This window comes from Salmo salar, chromosome 09, assembly GCF_965601325.2.
Source record: "Salmo salar chromosome 09, fSalSal1, whole genome shotgun sequence".
Classification (NCBI taxonomy): Eukaryota; Metazoa; Chordata; class Actinopteri; order Salmoniformes; family Salmonidae; genus Salmo; species Salmo salar.
The window spans coordinates 79989137-80003904 of record NC_138299.1 but is presented as its reverse complement, the minus strand read 5'-3'; the positions used below and the strand labels follow the sequence as shown (position 1 = coordinate 80003904).

The following is a 14768-nucleotide window of genomic DNA, read 5'->3' as shown; positions in this document are numbered from 1 at the left end:
GGGAAATTTGGAAGCGGCTCAGTTGGAAGTGTGATATCCTCCACAGCAGCACGACTCAGGAGGGAGATTTGGGCGTCTTTCAAGATTGTGACTGAAGCAGGAATACCAGGGGGACTTTACTATGATGTATAGCCTAGTTCTCACAGTTGATTGTTTTGTATGGAGAGATTTGAGGCATTTCTCCATGGTATTCCACAAGGAATGCTATATGGAATTATGTTGAGCTTTCCTTCATGGAATACCATGAGGAATTCTATAGGGAACCATGGAATGCTATCAGATTTTCCCCCCATCAAGCTACTCTAATCAGAAATCAATAACACATTAAATGCATTCCGTGTTAGATATCTACTCATGTATTCTGAAGTGTCATGCTTTGTGGTGTACAGTAATAAACCTTTGATAATTCTCTCCCTTTAACACCTTTTGGATTGCATTATGAACGATATCGGCAAAATGCATGTGATAAGTGATTGGTATGGTCAGTGTCGATTCATTTCCGGTTTATCGTCCCAGCTCTACCGCAGTACTTTGAGTACAGCAGTCAGTGGTCAATTATACACTTCTCTAGTAGTTCTTTCACTATGAGAAATGAGAATGGTTTTATGTAGGTGATTATTTTGCTTTTCTCACCTTTTTCAAACTTTGTTTATGTGAATGTTTTAAACTAGGACTGTATCCTCAGAGACCAGAGCATGGTCAATAACAGCCAATAAGACACTGGTGTAATTTGATTGAGTTAATTAGCTTGCACATCCAACGCAGATGCAGTGTGATAGGACAGTGTGCTATTCAGAGATATACGTTCCCATTGGTTTCTGTCTGTCCCTATCCGCTGGCTTCATTTCTTTTGGGTTACGGTTTGGCTGCTTGTTTCTCTCCCCTCCCCTCTGATCCTATGTGTGTTTGAGGGGCATAGGAGGTGAGTTTCCCCAAGGGCCATGGCTTCACTTTACATGCCTGAACAGACAGGCTCAGCAGCTCGCCTCCAGTTTTTTTTCTCTCGCTCGCTCTCTTTCTCGCTCTCTTTCTCTCTCACTGTCTATCGATTGTGTGTGTGAGGGCCAAGGGTGGGGTGGTGCGGTGTGTGTGTATGTGTGTGTGTGTGTGTGTGTAGGGGTTTTTGGCAGCTCTAATAGCATGCGTAGGTGAATGCAAGGACTGCTTTTAAAATGAACTTTCAGAGGAGCACCGGCACTGTATCCTACACCTCTCCCACACACGTAAACAAACAACAAATATGGCATGAGTGTGAGTTATGAAAAGGGAATTTTCTTTGCCCTCTTGTTTGATTATTTGATATTTCTTTCTTGTTTCATTCTAGGTCATAACCACAAACCATCCAGGAGAATGTTGCTATTGGGATGACCTTTGTGACCTCACCATTGCCCGCCCCCGTAAAGATCAACCACCAATCAGGAACCCTGAGGGATGTGGTTGGCTGGTTCCAGTGATGGACAGGTGACCAGCCAGCCCTCTAGCTTCCCTCTCCTGCTCTGATTCCCCCTCTCCTTCCCCCCTCCCCTCCCTCCCTGGCGTGCAGTGCCCCCCCCAGGACGGAGACCCCCCACATCTCTGCCATGGTGACATAATCAGCAACACAGTATGTGGGAGAACCAATATGGTGAAACCATCTAATTTCTATCCCCAGTAGCTGCTCAAGCTGCTGGTGCTGCTGTTGCTTCTATAGCCTGTGGATTACTAACCAGAAGACTGGAAAAAACAACATTGACTTTGGACTGATTTATTTATGCTAAGCCTTCACTAGGCTAGCCTACACTATCCTGTCCTACCCTACCCTACCAAGAAGCCCGTTTCGGTCAGTAGTTCAGTCGTGTGCGTGACGATGCTGGGATGTGTGTCCCGCCTGCGTCGGCTGGTCCGTCTTGTCCGCCACCTCCCCCTCCAGACCTCCCTGCTCCTCCTCTTCCTCTTCTGCACCGTCAGCGTCTTCGTCTCCGCGTACTTCCTGTACGGCGCGAAACAGGAGCTCGAGCACTCAGGAGGGGGCGTGGCTGGTGGCGAGGGGGCGTCGGCCGTCTACGATGACCTCCGGGTGAGCCCGTCGCGCCTGCTCCCAGTGCGGGCGGTGTCTGGGGGGCCCGGGGGCGAAGGAGGGGTGAGGACAGACCCTGTGGTGCTGGTGTTTGTAGAGAGCCAGTACTCTCAGCTGGGCCAGGATATCGTGGCCATCCTGGAGTCGGGACGTTTCCGGTACCGGACGGAGATCTCTCCCGGTAAAGGGGACATGCCCACGTTAACTGATAAGGAGCACGGACGCTTCACGCTGGTCATCTACGAGAACATCCTGAAGTACGTCAACCTGGACGCCTGGAACAGAGAGCTGCTGGACAAGTACTGTGTGGAATATGGAGTGGGCATCATCGGCTTCTTTAAGGTCAGAATCCTTAGTTGCTACATACATTTTTGGCCTTTTAGCACTAGCCTGTATTGTTATCAGATGATAACTCCACCGATAACCAATATTCAATAAATAGGATGAAAAAGGGAAATCTCATGATCTAAACACATTCTCGTGCTGATCCGAACACATTCTCATGCTGATCCCAACACAATCTCATGCTGATCCCAACACAATCTCATGATTTCATTCATTTCACAATATAATAAATCAACATTTTAGATATTTCTTGGACAATTTACATTTTGGATGGAAATTTATGAGAACTGGGTGGAAAAATAAGTATTTTTCATCTCCCTAAAACATTATATCGGCAGATACTGTATATTGGTATCGGTAAGTGTTATCCCCACAAATCGGTATCGGACAAAAAAATACATATCAGTTAGCTCCATATATGAATGATATATATCCACTGATTAGTGAAGAGTATAACTTATAAATGAATGATATACAGTGAGGGAAAAAAGTATTTGATCCCCTGCTGATTTTGTACGTTTGCCCACTGACAAAAAATTATCAGTCTATAATTTTAATGGTAGGTTTATTTGAACAGTGAGAGACAGAATAACAACAAAAAAATCCAGAAAAACACATGTCAAAAATGTTATGAAATGATTTGCATTTTAATGAGGGAAATAAGTATTTGACCCCTCTGCAAAACATGACTTAGTACTTGGTGGCAAAACCCTTGTTGGCAATCACAGAGGTCAGATGTTTCTTGTAGTTGGCAACCAGGTTTTCAAACATCTCAGGAGGGATTTTGTCCCACTCCTCTTTGCAGATCTTCTCCAAGTCATTAAGGTTTCGAGGCTGACGTTTGGCAACTCAAACCTTCAGCTCCCTCCACAAGGTCTGGAGACTGTCTAGGCCACTCCAGGACCTTAATGTGCTTCTTCTTAAGCCACTCCTTTGTTGCCTTGGCCATGTGTTTTGGGTCATTGTCATGCTGGAATACCCATCCACAACATTTGACGGTACATGGCCCCGTCCATCGTCCCTTTGATGCGGTGAAGTTGTCCTGTCCCCTTAGCAGAAAAAGACCCCCAAAGCATAATGTTTCCACCTCCATGTTTGACGGTGGGAACGTTGTTCTTGGGGTCATAGGCAGCATTCCTCCTCCTCCAAACACGGCGAGTTGAGTTGATGCCAAAGAGCTCCATTTTGGTCTCATCTGACCGCAACACTTTCACCAGTTGTCCTCTGAATCATTCAGATGTTGATTGGCAAACTTCAGACGGGCATGTATATATGCTTTCTTGAGCAGGGGGACCTTGCGGATGCTGCAGGATTTCAGTCCTTCACGGCGTAGTGTGTTACCAATTGTTTTCTTGGTGACTATGGTCCCAGCTGCCATGAGATCATTGACAAGATCCTCCCGTGTAGTTCTGGGCTGATTCCTCACCGTTCTCATGATCATTGCAACTCCACGAGGTAAGATCTTGCATGGAGCCCCAGGCCGAGGGAGATTGACAGTTCTTTTGTGTTTCTTCCATTTGTGAATAATCGCACCAACTGTTGTCACCTTCTCATCAAGCTGCTTGGCGATGGTCTTGTAGCCCATTCTAGCCTTGTGTAGGTCTACAATCTTGTCCCTGACATCCTTGGAGAGCTCTTTGGTCTTGGCCATGGTGGAGAGTTTGGAATCTGATTGATTGATTGCTTCTGTGGACAGGTGTCTTTTATACAGGTAACAAACTGAGATTAGGAGCACTCCCTTTAAAAGTGTGCTCCTAATCTCAGCTCATTACCTGTATAAAAGACACCTGGGAGCCAGAAATCTTTCTGATTGAGAGGGGGTCAAATACTTATTTCCCTCATTAAAATGCAAATCAACTTATAACATTTTTGACATGCGTTTTTCTGGATTTTTTTTTGTTATTCTGTTTCTCACTGTTCAAACAAACCTACTATTAAAATTATAGACTGATCATTTATATCCACATAATTTTCCATCCTTATGATTCCATGTATTTTGTGAAGTGCACCAGTCCCTTCTGCAGCAAAGCACCCCCACAACATGATGCTGCCACCCCCGTGCTTCACGGTTTGGATGGTGTTCATTGGCTTGCAAGCCTCCCCCTTTTCCTCCAAGCATAACGATGGTCATTATGGCCAAACAGTTCTATTTTTGTTTCATCAGACCAGAGGACATTTCTCCAAAAAGTACAATCTTTGTCCCCATGTGCAGTTACAAACCGTAGTCTGGCTTTTTATGGCGGTTTTGGAGCAGTGGCTTCTTCCTTGGCGAATGGCCTTTCAGGTTATGTCGATATAGGACTAGTTTTTACTGTGGATATAGATCATTTTGTACCTGTTTCCTCCAGCATCTTCACAAGGTCCTTTGCTGTTGTTTTGGGATTGATTTGCACTTCTCATACCAAAGTGCGTTCATCTCTAGGAGACAGAAGGCGTCTCCTTCCTGAGCGGTGTGACTGCTGCGTGGTCCCATGGTGTTTATACTTGCTTGCTATTGTTTGTACAGATGAACATGGTACCATCAGGCATTTGGAAATTGCTCCCAAGGATGAACCAGACTTCTGGAGGTCGACATTGTTTTTTCTGGGTCTTGGCTGATTTCTTTTGATTTTCCCATAATGTCAAGCAAATAGTCACTGAGTTTGAAGGTAGGCCTTGAAATACATCCACAGGTACACCTCCAATTGACTCAATGATACAGAAGATAGCTGTATTTAGTAAAAGTCATTATTATGGCATGAACAGCTCAAATAAGCAAAGAGCAACGACAGTCCATTATTACTTTGAGACATGAAGGTCAGGCAATATGGAGTGCAGTCGCAAAAACCTTCAAGTGCTATGATGAAACTGGCTATCATGAGGACCGCCACAGGAATGGAAGACCCAGAGTTACCTCTGCTGCAGAGGATAAGTTCATTAGAGTTACCAGCCTCAGAAATTGCAGCCCAAATAAATGCTTCACAGAGTTCAAGTAACAGACACATCTCATCCTCAACTGTTCAGAGGAGACTGTGTGAATCATGCCTTCATTGTTCAAATGCTGCAAAGAAACCACTACTAAAGGACACCAATAATAAAAAGAGGCTTGCTTGGGCCAAGAAACACCAGCAATGGACATTAAACAGGTGGAAATGTGTCCTTTGGTCTGGAGTCCAAATTGGAACTTTTTGGTTCCAACCGCGTGTCTTGTGAGACGCGGTGTGGGTGAACGGATGATCTCCACATGTGTATTTCCCACCATAAAGCATGGAGGAGGAGGTGTTATGGTGTGGGGGTGCTTTGCTGGTGACACCGTCTGTGATTTATTTAAAATTCAAGGCACACTTAACCAGCGTGGCTACCACAGCATTCTGCAGCGATACGCCATCCCATCTGGTTTGGGCTTAGTGGGACTATTATTTGTTTTTCAACAGGACAATGACCCAACACACCTCCAGGCTGTGTAAGGGCTATTTTACCAAGAAGGAGTGTGATGGAGTGCTGCATCAGATGACCTGGCCTCCAAAATCCCCCGACCTCAACCCAATTGAGATGGTTTGGGATGAGTTGGACTGCAGAGTGAAGGAAAAGCAGCCAGCTCAGTATATGTGTTCACTATTATTCTACAATTAATAAAATAAAGAAAAACCTTTTGAATGAGTAGGTGTTCTAAATCGTTTGACCGGTAGTGTAGCTTATAAATTAATGACATATACCCATTGATTCTTGAAGAATATAACTTCTAAATGCCTCGTGAGGTTAGATCGACTGTTGTACCCCATCAGAACCCAAAATATAAGCTTGTTTACAAAACAAGTGTAAACATGGTTAAAACTATAATTTTAATGATGTGGATGGTCCTTGCATCCATATCTCTTCTGGCCCATCCCACATTTTTTTTGTTTGTTGCCAAAACAGAGGTGGCGTGATGCTTTGTTATTGTTTCAATTAAGGGTTCTAGCTTTAAGGTTAGTACTATGTCTTCCAGGTCAGAAACACCCTACAGAGTTTCTCTCTATCTCCAACTCTCCATCTGTCTATCAGTCCATCTCTCTTCATTCCTCTTTCCTCCCTAAGGTAATAGATATCACTGACATCCTCAGGGTGAGAAAGACTTGTCTGTCTGTCTGTCTCTCTCTCTCTCTCTCTCTCTCTCTCTCTCTCTCTCTCTCTCTCTCTCTGTCTCTCTCTCTGTCTCTCTCATCCTCTCTCTCTGTGTCTCTCTCTTGCGTGCTGCGTCTCTCTCTCTCTTCCTCTCTCTCTCTGTGTCTCTGTCTGTGTCTCTCTTTCTGTGTCTTTCTCCTCTCTCATGCTCTCTCTTCTCTTTGTCTCTCTCACTGGTCCTCTGTCTTTCTCTCGCTCTCTCGCTCGCTCTGTCTCTCGTGCTCTCAATTCAATTTGCTTTATTGGCATGACGTAACAATGAACATATTGCCAAAGCTTACTTTGGATATTTACAATATGAAAATAATAAGAATCAGAATTGTCCACGGGACAACAGTAACAACAATAACAAAGGGTTGAAAATAACCATACATTGAATAATAACAATAAGCATACAGTAGAGGACATGTGCAGGTTGATTTGTCTGTCAGACACTGTCCCTCATCTTATGGTAGGCTCTCTCTCTCTCTCGTGCTCTCACTCTCGCTCTCTGTCTCTCTCGTTCTCACTCTTTCTCTCGCTCTCTCTTCCTTTCTCTCTCTCTCTCACTGTCTCTCTCTCTCTCTCTCTTCCCCTCTCTCACTGTGTCTCTATATTTCTCTATCTCAGTAATCCCAGTAGAGCCTGGTAACCAAAGGACAGTTTGCAGGTCTTGTGAAAGAGCAGAGGTAGAGGGAGGAGTGGTAGGTGGGTAAGCATGAATACCTGGTCAATCTAGTGGGGTTTGTGATCAGTCTATCAGGGAGAGAAAGTGAGGGCAAGAAATGTACATGGGGAGAGAATTAATCTCAATGACATCATCAATGTTGAACAGGAATATGTTTCATACTTCCGTGGGCATTGGGGGAAAGTTGCTTTAATATTCTTTTTTGTGTGTGGGAACATCCTCAGTGTGCGTGGGTGAGTGTTAACTTAATAACATTGTTTTCTTAGACGCCCACACAGCCATGTAAGATAGTTATTGACTAAGCTTCCAGTAAGAGAGCGAGAGAGACAGAGAGAGAGTGAGAGTGAGAGAGAGCGAGAGAGAGCGACAGTAGCCATGGAGATGTGAGAGGATTGGGAGAGGCAGTTTAGGAGAAAGAGATTGGACATCCATAGGATCTAATGAATTGAATTACCACCCCCTTCATCTCTAAAGAATGTATTTCATAGTCAAGCTTATTCAATAGGGTGACACTTGGAAATGTATTCCACAGAGCTAAAAGGATTTTCTATTCCACATGATTGGAAGTTTTGTCCATTCAATGCAATGCAACAAATTTCTATCGACAATGATCTGAATAGAATTTACTGGAATGAAATTGTAACTCTCTGTCCTTTCTTGATGATGTAATTGACCACCCTCCTCCCTCCTGTAGGCCAATGAGAACAGCCTTCTGAGCGCCCAGCTCAAAGGCTTCCCCCTCTTCCTCCACTCCAACCTGGGCCTGAAAGACTGCACGGTCAACTCCAAGTCCCCCCTCCTCTTCATCACGCGCTCCGGCCAACCCCTCCCCGGCCCCCTCCCCGGTGACGACTGGACCGTCTTCCAGTCCAACCACTCCACCTACGAGCCCGTCCTCCTAGCCAAGACCCAGTCCGCCGAGAGTGTCCCCTCGCTGGGTACGATGGCCGCATTGCTTCCCTCCGTGGTGCAGGACCTGGGGCTCCATGACGGGATCCAGAGGGTTCTGTTTGGGAACAACCTCAACTTCTGGCTGCACAAGCTGGTGTTTGTGGATGCGGTGGGCTTCCTGACGGGAAAGAGGCTCTCTCTCTCCCTGGAGCGACACCTACTCGTCGATATAGATGACATCTTTGTGGGGAAGGAGGGCACGAGGATGAAGGTGGATGATGTTAAGGTGATATATATACTTGGAAAAAGGAAATGTAAATTTCCAATGTTTCCATCTCTGAGACCTTGTAATTATGCTGTATAATATGTTTGTAATTAAGCATTATTAGACAGGTACAGTGCATTCGGAAAGTATTCAGACCCACATTTTGTTACGTTACAGCCTTATTCTAAAATGTATTCAATTTATTTTTTCCCTCAGCAATCGACGTACAATACCCCATAATTACAAAGAAAAAATAGGTTTTTAGACATTTTAGCAAATGTATAAACATTTAAAACTGATATCACATTTACATAAGTATTCAGACCTTTGTTGAAGCATCTTTGGCAGCGATTACAGCCTCGAGTCTTCTTGGGTATGATGCTACAAGCTTAGCACACCTGTATTTGGGGAGTTTCTCCCTTTCTTCTCTGCAGATCCTCTCAAGCTCTGTCAGGTTGGATGGGAGCGTTGCTGCAAAGCTATTTTCAGGTCTCTCCAGAGATGTTCGATCGGGTTCAAGTCCGGGCTCTGGCTGGGCCACTCAAGGACATTCAGAGACTTCTCCTAAAGCCACTCCTGCATTGTCTTGGCTGTGTGCTTAGGGTCGTTGTCCTGTTGGAGGTGAACCTTAGACCCAGTCCGAGGTCCCGAGCGCTCTAGAGCAGGTTTTCATCAAGGATCTCAGTTCATCTTTTCCTCAATCCTGACTAGTTTTCCAGTCCCTGCCGCTGAAAAACATCACAGCATGATGCTGGCACCACCATGCTTCACCGTAGGGATGGTGTCAGGTTTCCTCCAGACGTGACGCTTGGCATTCAAGCCAAAGAGTTCAATCTTGGTTTCATCAGACCAGAGAATCTTGTTTCTCATGGGCTGTCATGTGCATTTAACTGAGGAGTGGCTTCCGTCTGGATTGGTGGAGTGCTGTAGAGATGATTGTCCTTCTGGAAGGTTCTTTCATTTCCACAGAGGAACTCTGGAGCTCTGTCAGAGTTACTATCGGGTTCTTGGTCACCTCCCTGACCAGGCCCTTCTCCTCCGATTGCTCAGTTTGGCCAGGCGGCCAGCTCTAGGAAGAGTCTTGGTGGTTACAAACTTCTATAATTTAAGAACGATGGAAGCCATTATGTTCTTGGGGACCTTCAATGCTGCAGAAATGTTTTGGTGCCCTTCTCCAGATCTGTGCCTCGAGATAATCCTGTTTCGGAGCTCTACGGACAATTCCTTCGACATCATGACTTGGTTTTTGCTGTGACCTTCGCTGTCAACTGTGGGACCTTATATAGACCTTTCCAAATCATGTCCAATCAATTGAATTTATCACAGGTATTGTTTTTATATATTTTTGGGCAAAATTGGCTAAAAACCTGTTTTCGCTTTGTTGTTATGGGGTATTGTGTGTAGATTGATGGATTTTTTATATATTTATTTTTTATTTTTAGAACAAGGCTGTAAAGTAACAATGTGGAAAAGGGGAAGGGGTCTGAATACTTTCCGAAGACTTCGTAAGTGGGTTGGTACAGCACATCACAGGCATCTTGCCGCTCCAAGTATTATATTAAACCTATTCTCTCCCTCCAACCCCCTCGCTCTCTGTATTCATCTCAGTAGGCTCCTCAGAGTTGACAGGCTTCAGCGTTCCGATAGGGCGACACACTTTCTCAAGAACCATATCCATTCATATTTCAACACAGAATAGAAGGACTTTTTTTGGTTGTCTGCGTTGTTCTGCATCCCTCATCAGAGTTGTACCTCCTCTCATGTGCAGGGGTAGAACATTAGAATACCAGGACTATATCGCTTCCTTCATCTCTTGGCATCTGAACAGTGAGGTTATGGAAGGAACATGACAAGGCAGGAGAGACAGAGGGAGAAAGATAGAGATGAAGCGTGGATTCATATACAGAGAATAAATTAAACAAACTCAAAGTAGAGGAGAGAGACCTCAAACGTAATGGAGGACAGAATAGAGGCCACCAGGGGTTGATGAGGATGTGAACAGGGAGCGAGTTACAGACCAGCAAGATGAGCTGTGTGTGTGTTGCCTTGCTCACCCCCCTTCCTCCCTGTGTCAGGCCCTGTTGGAGACCCAGAGAGAGCTGCGTAACCATGTACCCAACTTCACCTTCAACCTGGGCTATTCAGGGAAGTTCTTCCATGCCGGTAAGACAGACGGGGGCCCGCAGTATGAAACTCACACCAGCATTACTGAACACATTAACAAATCCAAGCAGTATACATATTCCTTTTATAACTTGAGGGCATACACCACACTCCACTGTTTATCAGGCAAACATTTTTCTCTCCCCCTTTCCGTCTCTTCATTATTTCGCTGCTACTCTCCTGCTCTGTCCGGTCCTCTCCCTGTCCTCCCTCTGCACACCTCCCATCCTCTTACCTTTTCTCCTCTCCCTTCGTGTCCAGGGTCAGATGAGGAGGACCTGGGGGATGACCTGCTCCTCTCCTACGTCAAGGAGTTCTGGTGGTTCCCCCACATGTGGAGCCACATGCAGCCCCACCTCTTCCACAACCAGTCAGTGCTAGCTGAACAGATGCTGCTCAACAAGAGGTTCGCTATGGTGAGTCTCTGTCTGTCTGGGGGCTAGCAGTGGGATGCTAACAGTTAGCCCACATCATTGTGTTGCTCCTCATTAGAAATGCTGACGTTAGCCTAATCTCGGGTTAACCCAGAACTAAAGTCTTGCATAATTGGTCAGATGTTCGATTAAGTTCTGGGTCCATATTTGTTAAGAGAAGAGCTAGAACGTGGATCGGAACTGGAGTGAAGAGCTCCACCCTCTCTCTTTGTATGCTATGGGCTGAATGTCCCCTCCCCTTCTGAAATTCTAACGATGCTAACACCTCTGAAATGATGACTTGTCCAAAGCACCAGAACTAATGCTGCTCTTTATCTCACATTCTGTTGTATCATGACAGATCTACGGTACCATTTATGTGCTGTGTTGGGCTAGCCTTAGCATTGCTAATGAGGAGAAATACAGTGAGGGCTTGTGCTGAATGAGAGAAATCACTTGGTCATGAGTTATGTGTGTGTCAGGTCGTTTAAGTCTGACTCCTGGCTGTGATTTTAATTATGATTCCTTCTTCCTCCCTACCTACCTCCTATATCTCTCTCTCCTCCCCCCATTCACCCCTCTTCTGCCTCCCCCTCCCTCTCTTTCCAGGAGCATGGTATCCCCACTAACATGGGCTATGCGGTGGCACCCCACCACTCTGGGGTGTACCCGGTCCACCTGCAGCTGTACGATGCCTGGAAGAAGGTGTGGGGCATCAGGGTGACCAGCACAGAGGAGTACCCCCACCTCAAACCTGCCCGCTTCAGACGAGGATTCATACACAGCGGTATCAGCGTGAGTCACAGGGACCCTACTGACAGTTACTCTCTCAATTCAATTCAATTCGAAAGGCTTTATTGGCATGGGAAACATATGTTAACATTGCCAAAGCAAGTGAAGTAAATAATAAACAAAAGTGAAATAAACAATACAAATTTACAGTAAACATTACACGCACAGAAGTTCCACTCTCTGTCTCTGGGTTTGTTCTGTCTTCCTTTGCAGATCTGAAGTTACAGAATAGGTGTAAACAAGATGGTGCTGCCTTCTCTTTTCTACTCTCTTCACCACCTTCATAACTCTATTACCCCACCTATCTCATCACCTTCATAACTCTATTACCCCACCTATCTCATCACCTTCATAACTCTATTACCCCACCTATCTCATCACCTTCATAACTCTATTACCCCACCTGTCTCATCACCTTCATAACTCTATTACCCCACCTATCTCATCACCTTCATAACTCTATTACCCCACCTGTCTCATCACCTTCATAACTCTATTACCCCACCTGTCTCATCACCTTCATAACTCTATTACCCCACCTGTCTCATCACCTTCATAACTCTATTACCCCACCTATCTCATCATCTCTCCCTCTTTCTTCTCTTTTCTCTGTATCTCCTATCAACATCTCTCCTTCTCTCTGTCCTCCCCTGAGATGGAAAGAACAGCAGGGCAGTTTTATGTATATCACCGTGGCAACAGTGGCCTTCGAAAGGCCAGCCTCATTATGCCTTGGTGGTCAATCAGTGTGTGAGGATCCCTCTACAGCAGTAGGTGACAGTGGACTGTAGCTACGCCAACCACTCTGACTGGCCCACAAACACTACCAACCACTCTGACTGGCCCACAAACACTACCAACCACTCTGACTGGCCCACAAACACTACCAACCACTCTGACTGGCCCCCAAACACTATCAACCACTCTGACTGGTCCCCAGACACTACCAACCACCCTGACTGACCCACAAACACTACCAACCACCCTGACTGGTCCCTAGACACTACCAACCACCCTGACTGTCCCACAAACACTACCAAGCACCCTGACTGGTCCCCAGACACTACCAACCACCCTGACTGACCAACAAACACTACCAACCTCCCTGACTGGTCCCCAGACACTACCAACCACCCTGACTGACCCACAAACACTACCAACCACTCTGACTGGTCCCCAGACACTACCAACCACCCTGACTGACCCACAAACACTACCAACCACTCTGACTGGCCCCCACACACTACCAACCACCCTGACTGACCCACAAACACTACTAACCACTCTGACTGGCGCCCAGATACTACCAACTGCCCTGACTGGCCCCCACACACTACCAACCGCCCTGACTGGCCCCCACACACTACCAACCGCCCTGACTGGCCCCCACACACTACCAACCGCCCTGACTGGCCCCCACACACTACCAACCACCCTGACTGACCCACAAACACTACCAACCACACTGACTGGCCCCCAGACACTACCAACCGCTTTGACTGCCCCCAGACACTACCAACCGCCCTGACTGGCCCCCAGATACTACCAACCGCCCTGACTGGCCCCCACACACTACCAACCGCCCTGACTAGCCCCCACACACTACCAACCGCCCTGACTGGCCCCCACACTCTACCAACCACCCTGACTAGCCCCCAGACACTACCAACCACCCTGACTGGCCCCCAGACACTACCAACCACCCTGACTGGCACCTAGACACTACCAACCACCCTGACTGGCCTCTAGACACTACCAACCACCCTGACTGGCCCCTAGACACTACCAACCACCCTGACTGACCCCCAGACAATACCAACCACCCTGACTGACCCCCAGACAATACCAACCACCCTGACTGGCCCCCAAACAGTACCAGACACTCTGACTGGCCCCCAAACAGTACCAGACACTGACTGTCCCCTAAACACTACCTCATGGATACGCCTTTAACAATGCAACAACAACATCAACAACAGAGAGACTTTTCCCTCCACAACATAAACCCCGACGGCACACCACCAACACACAAGTTAATCTTCTTAAAAACACTATCTGAAACCCCAGTAGTACACTATGTTGTGCTGCCAGTAGGTTTTCCTCTCGTCTGTCGGCATCTCTCTCTTCCTGTAGATGATTGATATTCAGATCCCCAGACTCTCTCTAGCTACATGTGTATTTTAATGAATTCCATATAAGCTTCTCCAAATGATAATAATATTATGAAGATTATTGAAAGCAAAAGTGTTGATATTGCCTGGGGTTTGTAATGTTTTGTATTGAATAGACCAGTGGCGCTGGTGTGTGCGGGTGCATGCTTGTGTGTGTCATTGACGTGTGTGTGTGTGTGTGTGTGTGTGTGTGTGTGTGTGTGTGTGTGTGTGTGTGTGTGTGTGTTTGTTTGTTTGTTTGTTTGTTTGCAGGTCTTGCCCAGGCAGACGTGTGGCCTGTTCACGCACACCATCTTCTATAAGGAGTATCCAGGCAGTCCCAACGAACTGGACAAACTCATTAACGGAGGAGAGCTGTTCCTCACTGTTCTACTAAACCCTGTGAGTTAACACACACACACTATACATCCAATCACTGCTGGCCACTCCCACTATCAGAGTGAATTTAAGTTAACCTTTGTCTTTCCCTCTCTCTCTCTTTCTTGCCTGTTTCTCTCTCCTCCAGATCAGTATCTTCATGACCCACCTGTCTAACTACGGTAACGACCGGCTGGGCCTGTACACCTTTAAGAGCCTGGTGGCCTTCCTGCAAACCTGGACCAACCTGCGGCTGCAGACCCTGCCTCCCATCCAGCTGGCCCAGAGATACTTCAGCCTCTTCCCTAACGAGAGAGACCCACTCTGGCAGGTCAGTCTGTGGGACAGAGAGAGACTGGCTGGAACTGGATGTGTGCATTGACGAATACTGGGATGTGATAACTTTCTTGGGGAATCAGCTACAAGTGGAACAATCATGTTAGGTTGTATTTTGAGCGGAACATCCTTTTAACCTGAATGTACACAGTTTAGTCTCATTTAGATA

At 46.4% G+C, this 14768-nt stretch overlaps 1 protein-coding gene across 1 annotated transcript in view; it reads left to right on the top strand.

Moving 5' to 3' along the window:
- The window catches only part of LOC106611870 (bifunctional heparan sulfate N-deacetylase/N-sulfotransferase 1), a 93242-nt gene that overhangs the window by 72633 nt on the left and 5841 nt on the right, over nt 1–14768 (top strand). The window contains exons 3-9 of the mRNA XM_014212488.3: nt 1325–2398; nt 7906–8388; nt 10443–10530; nt 10792–10946; nt 11553–11738; nt 14159–14287; nt 14412–14594. Of these exons, the coding sequence (XP_014067963.1) occupies nt 1847–2398; nt 7906–8388; nt 10443–10530; nt 10792–10946; nt 11553–11738; nt 14159–14287; nt 14412–14594 (1776 nt within the window). The 5' untranslated portion in view covers nt 1325–1846. The remainder of the gene's footprint in view (nt 1–1324; nt 2399–7905; nt 8389–10442; nt 10531–10791; nt 10947–11552; nt 11739–14158; nt 14288–14411; nt 14595–14768) is intronic.